This window comes from Lampetra planeri, chromosome 49 (genome assembly GCF_965212315.1).
Source record: "Lampetra planeri chromosome 49, kcLamPlan1.2.h2, whole genome shotgun sequence".
Lineage (NCBI taxonomy): Eukaryota > Metazoa > Chordata > Hyperoartia > Petromyzontiformes > Petromyzontidae > Lampetra > Lampetra planeri.
Genome location: NC_136155.1, coordinates 6079012 through 6096235, shown reverse-complemented (window position 1 = coordinate 6096235; position 17224 = coordinate 6079012). Strand labels below are relative to the sequence as shown.

The following is a 17224-nucleotide window of genomic DNA, read 5'->3' as shown; positions in this document are numbered from 1 at the left end:
TCGTACACGGCACCCCCTGTGCGCCGTACACATTCACGTGGTGGTGTTTCACTGGGCGAGGTTACTCACACGATGTCGTTGAGTTCCAGCCTCACGTCGGGAGGGGGGTTGATGAGCACGTATGACAGCGTGTTCTGCTGGTCGTTGATCTCATCTGCAAGGTGGCATTCACACGAGCCGTTATTGTACAGCACTGCTACGTGACCGTTTAAGAAGCTACTACATTCGTCACATTACTGCAGTGCCAAAGCAAGTGATAATTCGCCGTTGTTGTAAACACTGATCAAAGTCGAAAGTTTGCCTCTTAGCTCGAGTAAGCATTAGGCGCTGCTCTTCACTGTTTTTAGGTTCTGAGCCAGTGGTGGAAATTCCTCGTTCCTATGGCAGATTCGAGTCTGTCCAGAGGACAACCACAAATGATTTTTCACAAAGTGGTACTTTTCGTTTTCCAACCTCAGATGGATGATTGAATGAGCTGACAATGAGGTGGGAATTGGAACTTCCAACCTTGCGATTGAAAGTCGTGCAGTCAGAGTCCCTATAAATCTCACGTGATGAATGCCATTAGATTGGAAGAAAAACAAAAACGGACCCAAGCTACTCCCCTCCACAGCGTACGTAACATGACTCCGCATCTTTGTAGGACAAAACATGTCCGGGGACATTAATAATGGAACAAGACAACTTTAATAGGAGAGATAACAAAAAAAACAAATCAACATGAAAAAAATATTTTTGTTTGTTTACATTTCTAGAAGGGGTAGATTTATGAAAACGAGTGCTGACTAATTGCAGCAGGGCAGATCATGCGAAGGACTTGCAGCCGACATTTGCAAACATAAATAAGGTCATCGTTCTAACAAGGCTTTCATTTATGATTCATAATCGATCTTCAGGTAGCATAAGCAAAATTGTGCGTCGTAAAACCTCCTCCCCCTGACACGGCCAATTAATTATGAAAATAAACTATGAATCATAAGATCATCATTCATTTAAAGGTTGCTCTTCAATTCCTTCTTTAATTTTGTCAAATATTGTTTCAGACAGCCGACGAAGGTTGTGCATCGTCATAAACTGAAACGAGTGGTTCCCTGCTGCTTACGTGAGGTTCTAGGCGGTGCTCACTCCCGCTCACATCCCTGAGCCAGTGGTGACAATTCCACATTCCCATGGCAGGGGCGAGTCTATCCACAATACCACCACGATTGACTTTTCCACAAGGCAGTACCAATTTCTATCAACCGTGGAGGGATGATGGGCTGGGTAAAGCCTCAATCAGGATTTGAACTCGTAACATTGGTATTGCGAGCCGTTCCCTCTACCGTTCTGCCGACGTACGGCGCGAAAGAAGTTCAACAGACATACGCAAATGCACTCCTGCGTCGAGGGGGGAGCTGGTAATTTCGTGGACAATACCAGGGTGACACCCTCTACAGCACGCACCTGTGGGAGATCGCCAGGTCATTGAAATGCAAGCAACGTCCCAACAACGATGTTACGCTTGGATTTTTTTTTTGAGCAAATCGAAGCTGACGTTGCTTTGTACGTTTTTTTTAAATTGTCCTGTCAATTGCAAATGAAATATTTTACATTTGTCCGATATACATATGGGTGTATTTTTTTTATTCAAGGCTAACGGCAACGGTTGTGCCAGTTAATGCTCTAGATTCAATGAAATCAAGGAGAACATTTAAGGAGATATTCTTGGTTGGAGAAAAATAATTATTTCGGGGGTGTTGCTCGCTAACAATCGCCAAACGCCAATGCCCGTATTTTTTCTTCTGTGGCGGGGAGTTGATAGGCAACGTGTGTACACGTCCGTGCCGAGGCTGATGGAGTGAGCAAGCGAGCGAGCGAGCCAGTGGACGAATTCAGGAGGAGCCTGATGAATACCTGAAAACGCTGACAGCGAACGATCGAAGCTAACGCCAACGCCACTCGAACACAACGGACTTGGGTCTCGCAAAATGCTAAATGTGGATGCTGCGCTGCGATGCGTAGAGCACAGTTTGCTAGCCCTGAGACAAGACAGCATTTTCACAACGAGGGGTACTAATTGCCATAATTATTGCACAGTGGGGCTGCAATGTCAGGTGCTACCAGTGGTACATTGGTGCTGGGTATATGCACACAACAGCTTGCTGTTGCCTAAAGCAGGTTGCCGGCGATGTTTGGTTAGTGTTTGTGAGCCCAGGCTGATGGGCTTTCGAAAAAAAGACAGCAATTGAAGGCAACTTTAACTTTTTAATGACCTTTTGTTTTTGGAGGAAGGGAAGGAGGAAGGGAGTGCAGAGGAGCAAGAAGGACACGTGAACACAGCGTGGATAGGACTGACGGTCGACAAACAATCGACACGTTATTTTGAGGCAGGCAGAGGAGCGATAGGAATCGTCGCACTGCATACTTGAGAGAAACCGCAAAACAACCGCGGAGGCTGCGGAGGCGTGAGAACATTCAACGCTGGACATTTACTGTACCTTTCAGGTATCCCAGGTTTACACGATTCATCACATCAGAGGCAGTTATATTAACAATATCCTCTACAGTTGGGGCGGGGGGGCAAACAGAACAAAAAAGATGAATTATGTCAGAAAGGTGGTACAGGAACAAGCGGCGGTCGCGCGTGCCTTCTTGAATTACGCCTGCCATGAAGCGAGCAGCCTCCGTGCGCCTGTCACATGCGAACGGCAGCGTGAAATATTTGAGCTAATGGGCGATGCTCCAAAGCCAACACTTATGATGTTCAATCTAACTAACGTATATCATCATCATCGTCACTTAAAATTTTTCTGTATTTTGCTCCCATGTGGTACATCTCAAGATGCCCTGTGGAAGTCTAACAAAAAGGGGACCTCCCATTGGCAGCTGTCCCTGTGTGGCACAAGTGGAAAGCAGCAATGACCTGCAAGTTGCCATTCGTCTTCCAATGAGGGGTAATTGCTCCATGGCTTTTCCCAATGAAGCAAAATATCAAATCTGCCAAAGTTAGACCGAACATATGTATATACATAGAAGCAAGTGATTGTAAATGTAGCCAATTTAATCGGATTACGTAACATTACTTTCAAAAAGCCAGATATGGGATAATGTTCCGCTACTTCTGAAACGTCATTAAGAATGACGTTGATTACTTTGTAACACTGAGCCTCCCAACACTGAGTGTAGTAGCCCATACAATTGGGCAAACAGTTCCCATCTTAGGTGTGGCATTGGTCAAGGGAGGATGGCGAACGTATGGAACAGGAGTCGAGCGTGGGTGTATGTCTGGGTGTGAGTTTGTGTGTTGCGTGTTGCATGACCAAATAATAATTGCACGGGAATACCACGGACAATGATAACAGCCAACGCGTCTTCCTCCTGAAGAGCTAAGTGAAGTGGTGGTTATCGCCATTAGTCGCCAGTGAAGGAAATATCTTATTTCCATGGCTAACCATCGTTGAAAGCGTTGCATCAATTGTATTCACTCCAGAGCGGTGACAGGCTGAACGGCATACACATTTGTCCTCCTTGGATCGCGAGTCCAAGCGCTCTATCCCAATACAAAGCAGCAGAGGTGGGACAAAGTCATTGTTATGCAAGTCCAAGTCGAGTCGCAAGTCATCAAATTCATGACTCGAGTCTGACTCGAGTCCAAGTCACATGACTCGAGTCCACATCTCAGAGGTGGGACAAAGTCATTGTTATGCAAGTCCAAGTCGAGTCGCAAGTCATCAAATTCATGACTCGAGTCTGACTCGAGTCCAAGTCACATGACTCGAGTCCACATCTCAGAGGTGGGACAAAGTCATTGTTATGCAAGTCCAAGTCGAGTCGCAAGTCATCAAATTCATGACTCGAGTCTGACTCGAGTCCAAGTCACATGACTCGAGTCCACATCTCATAGGTGGGACAAAGTCATTGTTATGCAAGTCCAAGTCGAGTCGCAAGTCATCAAATTCATGACTCGAGTCTGACTCGAGTCCAAGTCACAAGACTCGAGTCCACATCTCATAGGTGGGACAAAGTCATTGTTATGCAAGTCCAAGTCGAGTCGCAAGTCATCAAATTCATGACTCGAGTCTGACTCGAGTCCAAGTCACATGACTCGAGTCCACATCTCAGAGGTGGGACAAAGTCATTGTTATGCAAGTCCAAGTCGAGTCGCAAGTCATCAAATTCATGACTCGAGTCTGACTCGAGTCCAAGTCACATGACTCGAGTCCACATCTCAGAGGTGGGACAAAGTCATTGTTATGCAAGTCCAAGTCGAGTCGCAAGTCATCAAATTCATGACTCGAGTCTGACTCGAGTCCAAGTCACATGACTCGAGTCCACACCTCTCCAAAGCAGCAGCCCTTTGTCAATATATTTCAGAATGAAGGCATCCCCACACCTTTAAAGTAAAATATAAACAAGTTAGCGTTACAAATTTCCAACGTGCAGTTTACGCAGATTTAGATGCGCGCAACACAGACGAGCAGATAGGCAGCCTGAAACTGACGCCAACAATTTCCCAAGTTCTGTGGGCCTACATTGAGATATTTTGCTGAATGTTTGACCTGCGTCACCATGCAATTCAGTGCAGGTTGATGAAATGGGATGCCCATGACCGGTTTAGACACCACTCACCACTGATATTAACCGTGGCTGGCAATCGAACTCTGCTCGGCGAGTTCACAGTGTTGTGCGTTGGCCACTGACTGCGCCACTGTAAAAGCACTGTAATGAGATTGATTGGAATTTAGAGATGCTGGACTTTTAATGACGTACGTGTACATCATCAGTATCTCTTCCAATTCCTTTATCGGCATGTCTTCGGGTCGCAAGACGCACCGAGGCTCCCACAAGGTGTGTGGCAGTTTGGCGCCAGTTATCAGAAAAGTGCGGTCGTGTCGCGAGAGTTCGCCGCGGTGAGTACAATGTCAACTGCGCTACTACGCCTCTCTAAATAATAGTAACGCTAACCGCTTGCGCGTTTCGAGATTCAGCGGTGAACGGGACCCTGCAACTTGCGGACGTCTCAGAACAAGAAAGGGTTAATAAGACGCCTCGCGATGGAGCAGTTAACGGGGGCTCTTGTCACGTCCATGCCGGCAAAAACGAAATGGCTTTCACCTCATCTGGACTTGACAGGCGAGATTGATGTAAATCCACTGCATTATTTACTCTGTGCAGTCGACCCTCGAATGTGAGACTTAGCCACGCGCACGGTGGCATTAATGAGATCAATAAATCAAGCCAACTCGATTCTGGGCACGCTATTTTCTGACAGGCTGCATTTATATTCACGTGAACATTAAAAACAAAATAACCTGGTTTTGAGGCAATTGACAGGGGTATCTTAGCCAGAATCTTGCATACCGAACCAGATTTGTTTTTTTTTGTCACAGCACTGTACGTAGGTGATCTTAGAACGTACATTTATAATATTGCTGTTGATTGGAAGTTTGTGAGGTGAGCGAGTATTTTGTGCATCCTTACAAGTGGGTTTAATTCGAGGCGTACAAAACAGAACGTTTATTTTTCAGAAGAATTCTTAAAATATGAATTTGACGAGTTCAAATACCAATAATTGCCTTATTCATTAACGACGTGTATCGCAACACACCATAACTATTGTATAAGTCATGCTGAAATAGGTTTTGATGAAAACACATCTGGGAGCTCTGCAGCACAATCGCGAAATTAGGAATGATAAAAGGAATATTCTATTTTTGTTGTCTCGTACATACATCGACCGTGTGTGCCACGGTTTCCCCAAAAAGAGGGCTGGCACTCACACGAGGAGTGAAAGAAAACATTCTCTCACCTATGTGATCAACAGCAGCAGTGATGCGCTTGCTTTAGCCGGAAATTAGTTTTCATAAAAATACAAATAAACTGATAGATGGTTCCACTACAAATACAACTAAATATGAGCGTTACTCAATCTGAATAATCCATCACACGCGTTTTCAGCCACAGAACAATTACTTTTTCACTCTTCACGGGAAATTCTAAAAATAAAATGTGTTATAAATAGCGGTCGGGCTTGTGGAATTAAAACAAACAATATCTGAATCGCACCCCCTTTGTTCATCCACCGCTGGATGAAGGCCTTTCAAAATGCTGGGTCGATCGATTGAGCTGTTTGACCATGTCCAGGTTGGTGCTGGGAGCAGGGGTCAGGGGGTGCCAGCACCAGTTCAGATATCGCCACCAATGTTAGCCGTGGCCTGGAATCAACTTCATATCAGCCGGGTTCACAGCCTATTGCTCTATCCAGTGCACCGCTGCTCCATACCAAACGTACAATCTGAACTACAACAAACAAAACTAAAGACAGTGGCATAAATTCCACAATTCATATGGGCAAGGGTCTGGCCTATCCAGTGGAGAATGTCCACTGACTCCCCACAAAGTTGTCAATAATTTCACTGAACGCAGAGGGATGATGGGCCGAGTCGAGCCCCTTGCACGAGGTTTGAACCGGCAACTTTTGGGTGTGACTCGAGCACTTTAGCCAGAGTGCCACTCAGCCAGTGCGCATACAATTAGGCAGAATAAAACGAGCAGCTCTCTAGGCTTGTATCAACTCTAAACTAAACTTTTAATTTTGCTAAGTAAGGCCCACTGAGCTATATACATTTCTCAGAAGCGACCTGGGCACAAATGATAGCCCAACAAAGCGGCTTACCACGTGTAAATGGACAGGAGACAAATACTCGAAATGCATGATGTTGATTGTAAATGTGGAGGGAAAAATCGGAGGAACCCGAGAAAAATCCACCCGACCACAGGGAGAGACACGCAAACTCCAAATATAAAGGATTCAGGGTCGGGATCGAACCCACGGCCTCCTGTATACCAGGCGAGGGAAATAACATCTTACCACCGCGGCGCCCCGCACCCCCTACACGGTGATTCTACGAATCGTGATTTTTCATGATTACTTTTACGATCTCATTTGTATTGCGTGTCATGCTTTTCTGCCCCTTTTGCAGTTGTGTTTGATCAGTTAGCCTACATTTTTGCTTGGCATATTATTTATATTAATTGTAAACTCGTCCGATTTTCAAGGCAGACGATTTGACGTACGCGCGTAATACAAGCGCAAGAATCAGTTGTCTTACCAACAAATCGGCACCTCGTTTTATAACGTAGGTTTTCAAGGTTGTGCTGTCGCTGTATGATTCTCTGATGTGTGTTCAGGTTGCACCACGTGGAGTGAAACATCGGACATCGTGCCAAACAAAGACAAAGATCCCCCATATAGCCTTAACACACTGCTGGGGCAAGTGCTGTTAGCGAGCACCTATGGAGGCCGACACAGTACGGGAGGGGTTAGGTGGCCAGCATCACGCCCGACAACCTTTGTCTCCCGAGTGGCGATGTTTTTACACATCACACAAGACATCTATTTGAGGCTGAGTCGACCTAGGGGAGGCCCAGGATCGCCACCGGAGCGGGAATCGACCTCGGCTTTGTAGCGCGATGCGCCGACCGCTGCACAACCCCGCAGGCACGGGGCGAGTGCTGTCAGCGACCGGCGCTCCGCCGCAATGTCCGTCCACGGCTTCGCTCACCGTATCCCGTCGTGGACAGCCCGAGGTGCTTCATGCGGTTCTTCACGAGCTCCGACAGCTCCTGCCGCTCTGTGCGCTGGTAGAGCGTGCGCCGCTGCCGCCCGATGTTCTCCGCCGCCGCCTTGCGCCCGCTGCCGCCCCTGCCCGCGCGGCCTCCCCCCTTGCGGCTGAAGCGACGGGCCCAGTGCATGGTCTTGTGCCGCAGCAGCAGGTGCTCCGAGGGGTCCGGGGCGGAGCCCTGCACGGAGCCCGCGCGGCTCACGTAGTCGTGGCTCTCGCGCGCCACCTCGTCCGCCTCCGGGATGCCGATGGAGACCTGGGACTTGGCGGTGGCGGCGAGAGAACGCGCGGAGGGGCGGGTTGGGCCAGGGTCAGCGCGTCGACTTTACGGGGGCTGGAGGCCCCGGGGCGGGGTGCGGCCCGCCACAAATGTGCACACGGCCGGCCCAAGGGCCTCCCACAGCAAGGAGGAGCTTGCCTCGAGGGTGACCCAGCTCGAATATAAGACGGTCAAAGATTGAGCTTAAAGGGGGTGTGGCAGAGATCGCAAACGGGTTTTGATTCCTTACCCGTACCCGTACCCTACCCGAAATGAGTGACAAACGGTTACTCACCAGTGACTCACGGCCTACCCGTACCCGTACCCGGCCGCACCAGGGTCGCAAACGGCTACCCGTACCCGGCCGGGTACGGGTAGCCGGGTATCGGGTAGGGTACGGGTATCGGGTACCCGGTTGCGACCTCTGGGGTGTGGTGGAGGGATATGCCTGCGCTCTTTCCGTGGTGGTGGTATGAATGAGGGCAGCGCTGAGGTTGCTTGTTCGCACCACTGCAGGTGGAGGGGCCTTCAATACAGGGGGCTCTTTGAGAGCCCCTTTGTAGGGTATTTGGCCTACTCTTTCAGGCTGGCCAGATATCTTGGAAGAGGTCAGAGTGCCAACAATTTACTGCACCACACACGATCCGCCCGACTGAATGTGGTGTCGCGAATGATTCTGCCGGGTGGACAGAGGCAGTGGGGGGACTTTAAGAAACTTGTTTCAACTGCCACTCCACCAGATCTAATTGAACCGGCGACCTTTGGATTACAAGACCAGTGAGCTAACCATCACACCATGGCAGCTTCATGTATGGAATGTATTGTTTAAACATCCATTGCATATAGGTTAACTATCCATTTGGTATTGATACAACTGCTGGCCACTCTTTAGCTAAAGAGTTTAGGAGCTCCCAATCGATTCTGCTGTCAATGCTCCAAATTACAATCATGCATAACCACACTGAACAATCGGATCGTGTGGATTTAATTACACTCATTTTGGACTCAAACGGAGAATGTTTCCACAGCATAATACTAAACTTGCAGAGGCCCTCCCACCATTATATAATTCTAGTAGTTTGCAAGCAATTTTCATAATGCCCATGATTAATTTTTCATAAATAGTCAAATGCATTGTTTACTTTCCGTTAGAGGCCGACCGAAATTCGGTTTCAGTTTCTGCGCCGAAAGTTGGCAAATAGCCTCTTTCAGCATACTTTCGGTTTCGGCCGAAAGTCAACTTTTAACTTTCGGTCTGGTTTCGTTTTTGACCGAAACTGATATTGACTATCGGTCGTCATTCGTAAACCGAAGATCTATTTAGAATATAACGCTAGTGCTACGTCTATCACTCTGCCTATCGGCCGGTCAGTCGGCGCTAGGCAATCCTATGCGATAGGCTGCAAACACACACGTCAGCAGCAGCAGCTTGGGAGCGAGGTTACAGCCACAACCATGGTCTGCTAATGTTTATATGACCGGTCAACAGACGGCAGCCTGTCTGGCTGAATGCGGACAAACTGTTGTTTCTTAACTACAACATTCGTTTGTTTGTATATAATCACAAAGTAACACCTAAAGATTTTATATTTAGCGACTCTTACTGCAGGCTCTGAATGATTAGTTCTAGATTTATTTTTAATTAAAGTAGCATTGCATCATGGCATATTTCATAAATCTTGTGTGCGGTAACTTCGGTTATATACCTTTCTATTTCGGTCTCGGTCGAAAGTGTAGTTAAATTTTCGATTTCGGCTTCAGTTTCGGCTGAAACCAGAAATTCAGTTTTGGTCGGCCTTCTACTTTCCGTACAGGCATTTAAAAATTGAATGAGCTATCACTTTAAAGCTTACGAAAGCCTTAGACAATACCCCAACAAAGTGGGCAGTTTTAATCCTCATGCACTCCCGTGGTTCTGCAAAATTTGCACAAAGTATTAACATTACATATTATACCAATTATACCAACCTCGCGCCTCCCTCCCCCGAGTCAACACCAAGGTGTGCGCACAGCGAAGGGGCTTTGACTAACTGAGCAGCAGGAATGGGGGATTGGAACAACTGTTCCACCTGTAAGCCCGGCAGCGGTTTGCAGGTGAGGATTTGAGTGGGGGATTACGAGAGCGGAGTTGGGTTTGCCTGTGCGGTGAGTGCCGGCGGTGGATTTCGCAGGGTCGGGTTCGTTTAAAACGAGAGCACCACTGGTCCACGGTGGAGAGCTCAAGTGGCAGCCTCTGCCTAAAAAACCTCCCACAGCCACCAAGATCAACGGCCGGTCGACTTGTCAACTGCCAAAACCAATACACATTCTGGTACAATCGGCGCTTATATTTCAAATTTTATGTTTTTTTACAGGAATTGTTTGGGCACCCAGCCACATCCCTCTTTGCATTATTTTGTCTTCGTGATACCGCGGTGGTGTTTGCGGTGATGCTGGAAATAGTGCACAAACAGCGCTCAGGGTTGCCAGATAACATTCAGGACAGCATAGTACAACAATGTAGGATTATTGTCGATAGGCGTACCTTGTAATCTAGTGGTCGTGCCTGATGGCGATAATGCCTAAAAGCATTCCAGAAACTACCGAGTGAGAAATGAAGCTCTGGGCACAAAAGGAAGATCCAACTTTCGCGAGGATTTTTTTTCGGACAGGGACCCGGCATCTTCATAGCCCAGCTGATGCCATGTGAGCAGGTAAAATATACATTACAAGACCATATAGGAAAGAAAGGGCAGCTGAACCCCACACTCTAAACTAAAACTAAACTCGTTGTATTTTACCAGGGAAGGCCCACTGAGCTATATAGCTCTCTTTCAGAAGCGATCTGGCCACAATATATTTCTGAATGAATTGGCTTGTCATGTGGAAATTTATCGTAGCCAAATGCTCTCAATTCTTGTTTCAAAACGTGGAGGGAAAAAACCGGAGGACCCGGAGAAAAATCCACGCGACCACGGGGAGAACACGCAAACTCCAAACACACAGGCGTCAGGGCCGGGATTGAACCCACGACCTCCTGTATACCAGGCGAGGGAGATAACATCTCACTCCGTTTACCCAGAAACACCCTCACTGAGTCTCGAGACTTTATTCGAGAGGGTTCCGCTAAATTCTCGCAGTAAGGAGGTGACGATTGCTGTGTACGTTCCAATTGGGATGTGGAGCAGGGGTGGTGGCAGTGTGGAGGGGGGGGGGGAAATCGGCTGACCTCAGAGGGGTTGAAAGCGTGGGCCTCTGTGCGGTAAATTCCGATGGGGATCTCGCCCGTGGATGAGCAGAGCTTCTGATAGAGTCGTCCATACGTACGGATCCACAGGTCCTCTTCATTCACCTTCATCTGCGTCATCGTCACCACCACGTAACATCGTCATCATTGTCATTATGGTTAAATATTACGTATCAAAATCAATGTTATTCTGGTCTGTGCATTCTCTTCTGTTTGGGCGATCGCTGTCAGATGCGTACGCCGTGGGTGTAATGGCGAGCACACTGGACTCGCAAAACCAGAGGGTCACCAATTAAGTTAGATTTCTCGGCGCTCACAAATTTAGGCTGAAGTGTATGTTTTTCTGCAGGGTATATTTGTTGAAATTTGATAAATGTGTGCTGTCGTATTCAGATGCAGACAAGCGGGATACGTGGTTTATTGCATCTGGTTCTGATGCGGTGCCTCTGTGGTCATTATAGCAGGCGACGCAAATGCTCCCTGACGGAGCACTGTCGGCACAAAGTGCCGTCGCCACATGACCGCCCACGTTTGTTCCGGCCTCGTGAAGTTGTTTCAGCCATCTCGCCCGATAATCGCGTGAAATGGATGGAGACGAGAACACAACGTCAACTTAATGTCACTGTCCCTCGAACGCCCTTTTTTGGTTGTATGTTTTTTTAAGCCGGCCTGTCCTCTCGCTACGATCGCAGGAGGACAGAGAGACAGCACGGGTCGGCTACAACCTGCATAGCATTCCCACCACCCCCCCGCCCCCCGCATATTTACCAAAAACTACTGCCGGGACTGTGGCGCATTGCGTCCAACAACTGCGGTCAATCCACTGCTGGAACTAAATCCTCAAGCTGCCACCGTCCCTCGTGATCCTTGGATGGATCAATCCATCCAGCAACTGCAGCTGATTTCATCGCTTCACCCTCCCGATGGATGCGTTCCATTCCTCGGCTACCCACTCCATTTTCATTATTCTTGACCATCGTCACTTTTGGTCATTGACGTGTCCAACCCAAGCCCACTCACACCGAAGGGTGTCTCCGTGTCTGTGACTCTGTCCCTGTGTCTATGTGTGTCTCCGTGTCTGTGTGTGTCTCCTTGTCTGTGCCTCTGTCTCTGTTGTCTTCGCAACTCCGTTCCTTGCATCGCTCGGAGAGACACAAGGAGGGACAAAGACCCCCCCCCGCCGCTGTCTTTGAACATTCCGATTAACCACAATTCTTTTACAGGTAAGTGGAGTCGTGTGGCAAATTCATTCTAATACCCATGAGTTTTCTGTGGTTATTGGACGACTTTAAGCTTACGTCATTACTCCCATTGTCAACAAAAAATTTTCGTGGATAAGTGAAGTCACGCAGCAAATTTTCAGATAACAACACAGATAACAGGGCACACGATACGGGTCTCCGATATCAAAACTGATGAGACGAGTTCTGTAAATGTACTGTAAAAATGTATATTTCTACCTTCTGTCCGCGCTTTAAAAGCGTTCTTCCTTTGATATGTCCTCTACAATAAAACCTCTGTTTACATGCTAATTAAGCGCCGCATGGCACAATTCTGTGTTGTACAATATTCGTGCCGAAGGAATCAAGAGCATCTTTTATGTTTTATTTGATTACCAATGCGCAGCCAGCAAGAAGCTGATACGACCGATAGATGGATAGTGACACACAAAGCTGCGATATTTAAACAATCACTGTAAGCGCGGGGCAATGCTATCCTGCATTGAAGTCAACAAAAAACTGTCAAAGTGATTTCTACACAAATTGAATTTGAAAGAGTGAAGATCAAAAAAAATTTGCAGAAAAAATGTAGCGGCCCCCTGCTCTTAGTAGTTGTGATGGGAGTGCCACTCAGAATCAGAATATTTATTTACACAGGAGGAATCCGATGAACTGTATAGTTCTTTTTCACAGCTGTCCATTAGTTTCACAGGTGTCCAGTCGCATAGATCCCGCACTTGCGATTAGCACGGTCGGCTACGTGCGGTGAAAGAGAAGATCAACATGCACACATTCTGGCATGATGCTGGATGTAATTACCAGCGAAACGTCGAACTCAAATTGTAAATGTTGTGGATTTACTCTCCAACGCACCGGTCTGCTGAAGTCGTAACTAATTGGCGTGTTTTGTTTACGTGACAAACCTTACTGGCTGTGTCGGGCGGTGGAGGGTTACGACGCATTTATACTTACGTGATCTCACCCAAAAAAAAGCTTAGTCGTGAATTACGCGCACATAGTTCAACGTGCGAGAATGGTCACTCACTGCGCACAGGTAGCCGGACCCTGGCGTAGTGTCCAGACCCAGAAGAAGCCTTGTGATGGGGATCATGTAGTCCTTGACAAACGACTGCAGGGGGAGAAAGCACAGGGAAACGAGGGCGCGTGCGCCAGTCTCCCACGCGCCGTCACTGGACCCCCAAGGCAGGACATGCTCACGAGAGGTTAATTGTGTAGCCGGTAACAAAGATGTTTGCTTTGAACAAACACGGCCTAAGTATATAAGATGCATATATTTTAGCTTGGTCCTTATTTGTCAAATTACGTTTCGCGATCGGGAATGTTGATCGTTGGCGAATTATGCACGACCCTGACATTTGTATTAATTACGCATTACCGTGAAATTATGCTTTAAAGTGAAGAAAAAACACGGACGGAAAGGCCTTGGTTTAAAATCCACACTTTCCCACTTCTCTTAATGGGGCTGAGGTGGCCAAAATATGCCAGTGTTGAGTGTCACCCCCTGTGTAGGCTTTCTCCGGTATGATGTTGGTTGTAATCACCAAAATGGCATACTCAGTTGTAAATGTTGTGGGTTTGCTCTCTTACACAATGGTGTGCTGAAGTAGCAACACATTGGCATGTTCCGTTCACGTGACAAACCTTACTAATTAGCTGTCGAGTGAAGGTGGTTTCACGACACGATCAAAACCCAAATAACTTTTTCATGAATTTCTCCAGCTGCTTCAGTTACTCCCACGTGAAGCCAAAAGCTCATCAATAAAATTGGGCAAACATCCCGATGCAGCACAACCCTCTTAAAAAAAGTATTCAAACCCTGTGAGGCATTATTTATTTTATGATTACGCTCTTGGCATTTAAAAAAAAATCAATAGGGTCCTGCCAGGTTCTCGCAGTAGAGGGTCGATTCATGCTTTGTGTAAATCCCAACTGAGTAATTTGCAGGCAAGTCTTCACATTTAGATTTAAAGCTTTCGTGAATGCAGGGATTCATCTTCTTGGTTCTTTCGGTAAAGTCACGTAGAAGGGAAATAATAAAATAATAAAAATAAAACATAATAAATACAATTCTCACGACGTTTCGGCCACGACGCAAGCAGCCGTCCTGCTTGCGTTGTGGCCGAAACGTCGTGAGAATTGTATTTTATTATGTTTTATTATTATATTTTATTTTTATTATTTTATTATTTCCCTTCTACGTGACTTTACCGAAAGAACCAAGAAGTCTTCACATGCGTGCAAATTCGGAGACATGATGGCAGCACGCGGTGGGCTACTCTTGACGCACGACGTCACGCGGCCTTTAACGTCCACTGTGCAAGCAGACGGCCGCGTATTTTACGGCCCATACAGCGGCAGTATTAACCGGGGCGGCCACTGGATTCGGATCCGTGAACCTCTGCAACAAGCGGCGAACGTGTTACCGCTAGGCAAGGGGTCGGCAACCAAATAACAAGAAGAGACACATTTTTTTTCGAATTCGGTACAAAAAAGATAAATCGTTAATATTTCAAGAGCCACGATGCCACGCGGTGAATACGAGACGCTGTTCCTTTCATAAATAACGTCAATGAAGCGGTCGTTAAGGAGCCCGCCGCGCGTGGCTCTGGAGCCGCGGGGTTTGCCGACCCTGCGCTAGGCTACACCGCCGTCCTAGACGCTCGTCAGCCGGTGCATGCCCCCTCTGCGGTCTACAACGAGGCTAGATGCGGGGGGATCTTTTCGTGAATGCGCGGAGGCGTACCTGGTAGAGCAGCGTGTCGAGCATGCTGACGCTGAACACTCGCCCGGCGGCAAAGGGCAGACGGAACATGAAGGCCAAGTTGGAGCCTTTCTCCCGCTCCTCCTGAGCAGCGGAACGCACGGGGCACATTTCAGTTACAAAAACCGGGAAGACTTCAACGGATGCGAACCGTTGCCGGCGATCACGAGGGCACCTCGAGCAAACTCAACGCGGGTCACCCCCCCTCACCACCTCAAAGAAGCGGGTCACAAAAAACGTTGCGTTGCCGACGTGTTCTAAGCGCGTCTGTTAAATGTTCGCGATGTGAAAAAACAAAGACGTGAAATCAAAAGCGTTCCAAAGAGACGGTCGCGCGCTGAGATCAAGCGACGCATCTTTGATCGCGCGCTCTCAAGATGCGCCCAACAGCTCTGCACATCCCGAGATGCTCGGCGTTCATCTCAAACCGCTACGTGGTCCGTTTCGCGCAACGTGAAAAATACGCAACACACGTCCAGAGGCAAATTTCCAAAAGGCTTTGTGCTACTCACTGCACTTGTGCTGGCATCGCATTTAGACTTTCAGTTATTGAGATGAGGCGTCAACAAGTCACAGCTCTGACTGGGAGCAATCCATATTCTAGCTCCCATTTCAAACAGATCCGAGATGTATTACGTTTTACACAAAGAGAGAGGAGAGAGAAGGATGATTCTGCTGTAGACAACGCTAGCCGAGGTCTATTTCAATGATTCAATAATGTCAACGTTGGCCGAGAATTGGGCACGTCTGGAATCAATGCTGCACCCCCCCCCCGACCCCCATCGTGGAGGACAAAGCCAACAATCTGTTTAATCCGTTACAATGAACGGCGTTAGCAATGACCAAGTGATCCCATTATCCACCTAACAGATCACATCTCTTCCCCAATCTCTGCTCAAGCCCCCCCCTCACCTCAAATCATTGCTCTTGTCTCGATTCAATGTGCCGACGTTAACATCACGCGTTCAGTCATGGCAGCCCCTGAAGCTGTGCTCGACTCTGCTAAGCGCGCTGTCGCACGATCACACGGCAGGACAACGGTGGCTAGGAGATGTTAACTACCTCGCCTGGTATGCAGGAGGTCGTGGGCTCAATCCCGTCTATAACGTGGATTTTTCGTGGATTTTTCTACCGGGTCCTCCCGTTTCTCCCTCCACGTTTAGAAACACGCGTTCAGCGTATTTGGCTACTGTACATTTCCACGTGATAAGCCACTTTGTTGGGCTGCCATTTGTGGCCAGGTCGCTTCTGAAAAAGAGCTACATAGCTCAGTGGGCCTTACCTGGTAAAAAAAAAGTACATTTAAAAAAAAAGCATTGTCATCATTGAATTGTACTTATTGCCTTGAGTCAAGGAAATAGCGCTATTGTCAGGCGATGATTGGAACTGTCTCCACATGTATGTGTGCATTGGTTTGCTGCTGATTTGAAGTGTGGCGCTGAGCCAGTGGTAGAAATTTCACACTCATATGGTGGGGACCGGTACATCTCCATATATATAAAAGGCAAAGTTGTGATTATGTGTGTCTGTTCAAAATGTTTAGCGTACTTCCCGACATGCAACAAACTTGAAATTTGCCTTGTGGGTACTTTCCAGTACCCACATTGATTTTTTGCACGGCAAGTGAGCTGTGACGTCAAATCTGTCACGTGACCCGCGCATGTGGAAGCGTAACGCAGTGGTAGTGTAGTGGTTAGCGCGCTGAGCTACGAATCCAGTGACACGAGTTCGATTCCCGTTCACGGCCACCATCGGTGACGATTCTTTTAACTGGTCCTGGGCCTCCCCTAGGTCGACTCAGCCTCAAACGAGTAACTGGTGTGGTGTGTGAACATCGCCACTGGGGAGACAAAGGCGTCCGGGAGTGGCAAAGCCGGGTAGGAAAGCGAGTCTAAAATAAAGCCGCTGCTAATATTTTTGCATTGGTCATTCTTCCGTAGTAGTAGTTTGCGTGTGGTGGCGCACACTGCCGCCTTTTCCTAGACAACCGGCCAGAGCGGAAGAGTAGGCCAAAATAGCCTCTAGACTCTAGAGCTACATCTAAGCAGGAGGCCCTTCCACCAGAAGTGCCTTGAGCAGGTAATTCAAGTTCAAGTTCATTTATTAGGTATAGCCCTGTGAGCCATTCGGCTC

At 47.8% G+C, this 17224-nt stretch overlaps 1 protein-coding gene across 1 annotated transcript in view; it reads right to left on the bottom strand.

The window, feature by feature from the left end:
• The window catches only part of KCNT1 (potassium sodium-activated channel subfamily T member 1), a 153122-nt gene that overhangs the window by 10014 nt on the left and 125884 nt on the right, over positions 1–17224 (bottom strand). Inside the window, exons 24-29 of the mRNA XM_078616014.1 lie at positions 15074–15175; positions 13355–13438; positions 10937–11200; positions 7545–7866; positions 2478–2540; positions 70–154 (exon numbers count right to left, since the gene is read on the bottom strand). Of these exons, the coding sequence (XP_078472140.1) occupies positions 70–154; positions 2478–2540; positions 7545–7866; positions 10937–11200; positions 13355–13438; positions 15074–15175 (920 nt within the window). The remainder of the gene's footprint in view (positions 1–69; positions 155–2477; positions 2541–7544; positions 7867–10936; positions 11201–13354; positions 13439–15073; positions 15176–17224) is intronic.